Genomic DNA, 7,866 nt, shown 5'->3' on the forward strand with positions numbered 1-7,866 from the left:
GGCTGTGTTATTCAGTGGAACTCCTTCTCCTTCACTGAAGACAGCGACGTGAGCAGCGAAGGCCGCGTTATGACTCCGTGACGCCCCCTGGTGTTCAGTAAAGAGAAACACCGTCAGCTGCAGAACAGGACGACGTTTCAAACATCAGGAAACGCCCACTTTAGTTTATTGCACGTGTCAATAATGTTTGGTATAAAGTGACCCCTTGCGAGGCGCGCGGAAGTCAATTAACGGCAATCGTTCTCCGGTGAGCAGAGTTTAGATTTTCATGTATCGCAGCTGAAGTTTGACGCAGGTAACACATTTTTTTTTTACAATAGCGTCATCGCTGGATAATTGTGTCCTAGTCGACAGGGGAAATGCTTTGATTGAAGCTGTTTGTTATGTATTTAGGGGAGGCATAACGATATCAATAAGGACCGACTTTTGGCCTTGTTCTCTTTCAACTAGAATAAAAGTCCCGTGTCTGTTTTGAGGCCTGTGAGATGGAGTGGCGAGAACAGACCAGTGTGACCTGTGAAGACGCCTTCACCGAGGCTCAACGGTGGATGGAGGTAGGTTGGAGCGAGTGAATTTATAACCACGTCGAAAACATCTCGTTTGATCCGTGAATAAATAGATCCAGGTAAATGTTTTTGATAAGACTACAGCAGCCTACGTCAAAAAGTTTCTCACACTTTTTAAGAGGAAAGTTCATTGTTTCCCAAACTTAGACCTGTCTTATCCATTATCTAATTACGTTTGGGTAATTGTTCCTCGTGATACATTATACAGACAGAGGCTCACTCATTAAATCTACTGTTTTATGATGACCATAACATCACCTAATGACTCGTAAAACATGTGATTACAATCCTGTAAATGCAAATACTTGGTGACTATGTTGACAGTGGAAGCCGCTGTGGAACTGAGTGTGAACGTGTTCAGTTTTAAGAGTGTGGTCATATACGCTTTACAGCGCACAGATCAATACACGTATTAAAGAACACCGGTTACTTCACCGTTTTGCAAATAGAACCTTGAGGGTGATGGGGAGTGGATGACGTCATGCACGTCTTTGTGCTTTCTCTCTTTGTACCCCCTTTACCCCCGCTTGGCTCTCTCTGTACCCCCGCTCTCTTGTACCCCCGCTTGGCTCTCTCTCTGTACCCCCGCTTGGCTCTCTCTTTACCCCCGCTTGGCTCTCTCTCTGTACCCTCCTTACCCCCGCTTGGCTCTCTCTGTACCCCGCTTGGCTCTCTTTTACCCCCCGCTTGGCTCTCTCTCTGTACCCCCCGCTTGGCTCTCTCTGTACCCTCCTTTACCCCCCGCTTTACTCTCGCTTGGCTCTCTCTCTGTACCCCCGCCTCTGTACCCCCCTTTACCCCCGCTTGGCTCTCTCTCTGTACCCCCGCTTGGCTCTCTCTCTGTACCCCCGCTTGGCTCTCTCTCTGTGTACACCCCGGCGCTCTCTCTCTGGCTTGGCTCTCTCTCTGTATCCCCTCTGTACCCCCGGCAAGCTCTCTCTGTACCCCGCTTGGGCTCTCTGTACCCCCCGCTCTCTCTCTGTGTATCCCCCCGCTTGGCTCTCTCTCTGTACCCTCCGTTTGGCTCTCTCTCCCCCCGCTTGGCTGTATCCCCCGTTTGGCTCTCTCTCTGTGTACCCCCGCTCTCTCTCTGGCTCTCTCTCTCTGTGTACCCCCGCTTGGCTCTCTCTCTGTGTATCCCCCCGCTTGGCTCTCTCTCTGTACCCCCGCTTGGCTCTCTCTCTGTGTATCCCCCCTTCTCTCTCTCTGTGTATCTCTCTCTGTGTATCCCCCCTTGGCTCTCTCTCTGTGTACCCCCCGCTTGGCTCTCTCTCTGTGTATCCCCCCGCTTGGCTCTCTCTCTGTGTATCCCCGCTTGGCTCTCTCTCTGTGTATCCCCCGCTTGGCTCTCTCTCTGTGTATCCCCCCGCTTGGCTCTCTCTCTGTACCCCCAGCTTGGCTCTCTCTCTGTGTACACCCCCGTTTGGCTCTCTCTCTGTGTATCCCCCGCTTGGCTCTCTCTCTCTGTGTATCCCCCGCAGGCGCTCTCTCTGTGTATCCCCCCGCTTGGGGCTCTCTCTCTGTGTATCCCCGGCTTGGCTCTCTCTCTGTGTATCCCCCGCTATTCTCTCTCTGTATCCCAGCGGCTCTCTCTCTGTGTATCCCCCCCCGCTTGGCTCTCTCTGGTATCCCCCACGCTTGGCTCTCTCTCTGTGTATCCCCCGCTTGGGGCTCTCTCTCTGTGTATCCCCCCGCTTGGCTCTCTCTCTGTGTATCCCCCCGCTTGGCTCTCTCTCTGTGTATCCCCCGCTTGGCTCTCTCTCTGTGTATCCCCCCGCTTGGCTCTCTCTCTGTGTATCCCCCGCTTGGCGCCCTCTGTGTATCCCCCCGCTTGGGCTCTCTCTCTGTGTATCCCCCCCGCTTGGGCTCTCTCTCTGTGTCCCCCCGCTTGGGCTCTCTCTCTGTGTATCCCCCCGCTTGGCTCTCTCTCTGTGTATCCCCCCGCTTGGGCTCTCTCTCTGTGTATCCCCCCGCTTGGCTCTCTCTCTCTGTGTATCTCTGTGTATCCCCGCTTGGCTCTCTGTGTATCCCCCCGCTTGGCTCTCTCTCTGTGTATCCCCCCCGGCAGGAGCTCTCTCTCTGTGTATCCCCCGCTTGGGTCTCTCTCTCTGTGTATCCCCCCGCTTGGCTCTCTCTCTCTGTATCCCCCCGCTTGGCTCTCTCTCTGTGTATCCCCCCGCTTGGCTCTCTCACAATTCTGTTGTCTCAGACCTTTTCATAAGGAGACCATGTTTAAAAACATATGAAATATTGATTTGTTTATTACTTTTTGGACTGTAACAGCAATGAGAACTTAGTAAAAAATTGTGGTAAAATGCAAATCTGATTTAAACAAACATAATTATGCACTAGGTAAGTATAGATCATAATCTGTGATCCAAGAGGACATTTAGTTTAAAAAAAAAATTACACTTGCATGTTAGTTTATCTAAAATGTGACAGTGGTATTGTGTTCTTTCCTCTTCCTGTATATAGGAAGTGACAAATAAATCATTCGGAAGCAACAACTTCCGCTCTGCTCTGGAGAATGGAGTCCTGCTCTGCCAGTGAGTATTATGGGAACTGTAGTGTCTATCTGGAGAATGGAGTCCTGCTCTGCCAGTGAGTATTATGGGAACTGTAGTGTATTTATCTGGAGAATGGAGTCCTGCTCTGCCAGGGTGTATTATGGGAACTGTAGTGTCTATATCTGGAGAATGGAGTCCTGCTCTGCCAGTATTATGTGGAACTGTAGTGTATATATATGGAGAATGGAGTCCTGCTCTGCCAGTGAGTATTATGGGAACTGTAGTGTATATATATGGAGAATGGAGTCCTGCTCTGCCAGTGAGTATTATGGGAACTGTAGTGTATATATATGGAGAATGGAGTCCTGCTCTGCCAGTGAGTATTATGGGAACTGTAGTGTATATATATGGAGAATGGAGTCTTGCTCTGCCAGTAGTAATGAATGAATCCCATAGGCTGTGGTTCTATACACACCTTAGTGGTTTAAGTACCAGGTCCTGGTGTGGTCGATGGTCACGCTGTCTAACTCGTCTGTTCTTCCCTCTGTCCCTCCCTTTCTCAGTCTAATCAACCAGTTGAAACCAGGCCTTATTAAGAGGGTGAACACGCTGTCTACTCCAATGGCCGGACTGGTGAGTTCACTGCGTGTAGCCGTTCTACATTTCATATGAGAAGGCAGAGGGATCTGTTGTCTGCCGGGGTGACAGTAGTTAGACGACCCGGGTCTTTCAGGAAGTCGTCCTCTGTGGTTTCCTGCTTAGTGTGACAGATCTGAAACTGTCTTGAGGATCTAGTGATGTGATGAACATGACAGGGCTGAGTGGGGCTGAGTGGGGCTGAGTGGGGCTGAGTGGGGCTGAGTGGGGCTGAGTGGGGCTGAGTGGGGCTGAGTGGGGCTGAGTGGGGCTGAGTGGGGCTGAGTGGGGCTGAGTGGGGCTGAGTGGGGCTGAGTGGGGCTGAGTGGGGCTGAGTGGGGCTGAGTGGGGCTGAGTGGGGCTGAGTGGGGCTGAGTGGGGCAGCTCAACACATTTGGTTCAGAGGTCAAACTGTCAAGGTTCCACCTGTTTGGAAAGGATCCTGGAAAGCTATTAAGAGACTCCTCCCACCAGTCACATGATCATCCTTAGGCCAAGCCTTCTGATTGTACTGCCCCTCCCCTCTCTGCCCCTCCCCTCTCTGCCCCTCCCCTCTCTGCCCCTCTCCTCCAGGACAATGTGAATGTGTTTCTGAGAGCGTGTGGGACACTCGGTCTACACGAGGCTCAGCTGTTTCATCCTGGAGACCTGCAGGACCTGTCCACACGCGCCACACTCAGGTACAACTCCTTTTATTTGGTCAATATATATATTATTATTATGTAGAACAAATCAAATGGAAGTGAAGGATTAATATGGTTTTCATCCCCAGCTGCTGGACTTATAGTGATGTTAGACGGTGCCTGTGATGTTAGACGGTGCCTGTGATGTTAGACGGTGCCTGTGATGTTAGACGGTGCCTGTGATGTTAGACGGTGCCTGTGATGTTAGACGGTGCCTGTGATGATAGACGGTGCCTGTGATGATAGACGGTGCCTGTGATGATAGACGGTGCCTGTGACGTTAGACGGTGCCTGTGACGTTAGACGGTGCCTGTGACGTTAGACGGTGCCTGTGACGTTAGACGGTGCCTGTGACGTTAGACGGTGCCTGTGACGTTAGACGGTGCCTGTGACGTTAGACGGTGCCTGTGACGTTAGACGGTGCCTGTGACGTTAGACGGTGTTTAATGTATTTATTGGCCAGCGTCTCACTGGTTGGAACGTTAGTGTACACGGACTGGACTCACTAATGACATGCTGTGGTTGTGTATATCGGGTTATACAGCCAGTTCTGTGTTATCACTGATTGCATGGTGTTGATAGTGGGTTGTTTTGACTTGGCAGCTAAATCACGTGGCTAGATGAGTAGTCCACAGTGTGGTGTTTCGCATGAGTCCTATCAGAGTGACTATTTAAACAGAATAATATTTTATAGACTGTCTATAATAGATCACCTTTTTGTTTAGTGAGAAGCCAGGGGTAAACGTTTGTCAGTGTGTGCCGTCTTTGCTCGGACTAAGATCTCATTTTCTTCTCAGGTGTGCAGAGAGCAAAAGGAGGCTGAAAAACGTAAGTGGGTTTCTACTTGAATTGTTTGTGTTCACTGAAAGGTATTGAGCTGTAACTTGGAACTGTCCTAATTCCCATCGCAGACTCTCTCACTGTGTAACAGCCCTGCTGCGACTGTTCTCTAGTCTACGGGGAGCAGCCTGTTCTCTAGTCTACGGGGAGCGGCCCAGCTGGGACTGTTCTCTAGTCTACGGGGAGCGGCCCTGCTGGGACTGTTCTCCAGTCTACGGGGAGCGGCCCTGCTGGGACTGTTCTCCAGTCTACGGGGAGCGGCCCTGCTGGGACTGTTCTCTAGTCTACGGGGAGCGGCCCTGCTACTACTGTTCTCTAGTCTACGGGGAGCGGCCCTGCTGGGACTGTTCTCCAGTCTACGGGGAGCGGCCCTGCTGGTACTGTTCTCCAGTCTACGGGAGCGGCCCTGCTACTACTGTTCTCTAGTCTACGGGGAGCGGCCCTGCTGGGACTGTTCTCCAGTCTACGGGGAGCGGCCCTGCTGGGACTGTTCTCCAGTCTACGGGGAGCGGCCCTGCTGGGACTGTTCTCCAGTCTACGGGGAGCGGCCCTGCTGGGACTGTTCTCCAGTCTACGGGGAGCGGCCCTGCTGGGACTGTTCTCCAGTCTACGGGGAGCGGCCCTGCTGGGACTGTTCTCCAGTCTACGGGGAGCGGCCCTGCTACTACTGTTCTCTAGTCTACGTCGTGACGGGAGCGGCTGCCCTACTACTGCTGTTCTCCTACTGACTGTTCTCTAGTCTACGTCGTGACGGGGAGCGGCCCTGCTACTCCTGTTCTCTAGTCTACGGGGAGCGGCCCTGCTACTCCTGTTCTCTAGTCTACGGGGAGCGGCCCTGCTACTCCTGTTCTCTAGTCTACGGGGAGCGGCCCTGCTACTCCTGTTCTCTAGTCTACGGGGAGCGGCCCTGCTACTCCTGTTCTCTAGTCTACGGGGAGCGGCCCTGCTACTCCTGTTCTCTAGTCTACGGGGAGCGGCCCTGCTACTCCTGTTCTCTAGTCTACGGGGAGCGGCCCTGCTACTCCTGTTCTCTAGTCTACGTGGAGCGGCCCTGCTACTACTGTTCTCTAGTCTACGGGGAGCGGCCCTGCTACTACTGTTCTCTAGTCTACGGGGAGCGGCCCTGCTACTACTGTTCTCTAGTCTACTTCGTGACGGGGAGCGGCCTGTTCTCTAGTCTACGTCGTGACTGGGAGCGGCCTGTCCTCTACATAATGATGAAAGATAAAGTTCCCGCCCAAAGCTGTGATCTCTCCTCCAGGTTCTAATCACCATCTACTGGCTGGGTCGGAAGGCCCAGGCGGATCCCTTCTACTCTGGCCCTCAGCTCAACCTCAAAGCATTCGAGGGACTACTGGGCATCGCTCTGTCCAAGGTAACACGCTCCCTCACCTTAACCCTCAGCTCAACCTCAAGGCCTTCTAGAGACCACTAAGCTTAGCTCTATGGTGTGGTACTGCTCCTCTGTCTGTACCCCAGACCTGAACCCACTGGGTTTATCTCTGTCTGTACCCCAGACCTGAACCCACTGGGTTTATCTCTGTCTGTACCCCAGACCTGAACCCACTGGGTTTATCTCTGTCTGTACCCCAGACCTGAACCCACTGGGTTTATCTGTCTGTACCCCAGACCTGAACCCACTGGGTTTATCTCTGTCTGTACCCCAGACCTGAACCCACTGGGTTTATCTCTGTCTGTACCCCAGACCTGAACCCACTGGGTTTATCTCTCTGTACCCCAGACCTGAACCCACTGGGTTTATCCCTGTCTGTGGTACTGCTCCTCTGTCTGTACCCCACACCTGGGGCTAATACATGTACTTTGCCCTGTACAACTGAACCAATGGATATTTATAAACATGCAAACTCAAAGCTAAATAAAAATGTATCTCCCTGTGTGTCCCCTGTGTGTCCCAGGCTCTAGAAGAAACCCCCAGAGGCAGTATAACAGACAGGGACTACAGTGACGTGATCTACCCAGAGAGGGATGATGAGCTGCTGCCTCTAACCCGGTCCCAGACACCCGGCTACAGCAGAGAGGACTCCGTAGAGAGCTTGAACTCGGCCCTGAGCTTTGACTCGGCGGAGTCCCGTACCCTCAGCTATATCTCTGACTCCATCCTGAGGGCCGGCAGCGAAGGTAACGACTGGAATATGTTGTTGTAGTCGACAGCGTTGGCTGGTTTTTAGTCATGTGGGAGTTTACCGGTCGATACGAAAATGCGCTACCAACAGAATCCGAAGTTAACGGTCACAATATTAGTAGTCACTGTCAGGAATGTCTCTCTGCCCAGAGAAGGACGTGCTTACGGCCACGGCCTTTCCCCCCCGTCCTGCCAGCTTTCTCCTCTCGGTGAGACATTCCATCTGGTTCCACACGGGTTTGATAATGGGCTCATGCCTGGAGCGGGCCAGAGGTGGGGCGCAGGACGCTAGAGACACCCTATTCCCTACGTAGTGCACTACTATAGACTAGAGCCCTATTCCCTACGTAGTGCACTACTATAGACTAGAGACGCCCTATTCCCTACGTAGTGCACTACTATAAACCAGAGCCCTATTAGTAGTGCACTACGGAGGGAATAGGGCTCAATTTGGGACCCTGTTAGGGATGCTCCCTAATGCTGCTCCACCG

The 7,866-nt window shown here is 52.5% G+C and overlaps 1 protein-coding gene across 2 annotated transcripts in view; it reads left to right on the forward strand.

Annotated features, from left to right (window-relative positions):
• LOC124028533 (LIM domain only protein 7-like) overlaps positions 1-7,412 on the forward strand; it is a 7,434-nt gene extending 22 nt beyond the window's left edge. Inside the window, exons 1-8 of one of the 2 annotated variants that reach the window (XM_046340577.1) lie at positions 1-247; positions 451-554; positions 3,042-3,112; positions 3,637-3,706; positions 4,283-4,389; positions 5,190-5,220; positions 6,494-6,607; positions 7,149-7,412. The exon at positions 1-247 is cut by the window's left edge and continues 22 nt beyond it. In XM_046340577.1, coding sequence (XP_046196533.1) covers positions 486-554; positions 3,042-3,112; positions 3,637-3,706; positions 4,283-4,389; positions 5,190-5,220; positions 6,494-6,607; positions 7,149-7,397 — 711 coding nt within the window. In that variant the 5' untranslated portion in view covers positions 1-247; positions 451-485 and the 3' untranslated portion in view covers positions 7,398-7,412. Of the gene's footprint in view, positions 296-450; positions 555-3,041; positions 3,113-3,636; positions 3,707-4,282; positions 4,390-5,189; positions 5,221-6,493; positions 6,608-7,148 lie in introns of both variants that reach the window. The other variant, XM_046340576.1, reaches the window with a different exon arrangement.
• The last annotated feature ends 454 nt before the right edge of the window (positions 7,413-7,866 follow it).

This window comes from Oncorhynchus gorbuscha, unplaced genomic scaffold (genome assembly GCF_021184085.1).
Source record: "Oncorhynchus gorbuscha isolate QuinsamMale2020 ecotype Even-year unplaced genomic scaffold, OgorEven_v1.0 Un_scaffold_4371, whole genome shotgun sequence".
In the NCBI taxonomy this organism is placed as follows: Eukaryota; Metazoa; Chordata; class Actinopteri; order Salmoniformes; family Salmonidae; genus Oncorhynchus; species Oncorhynchus gorbuscha.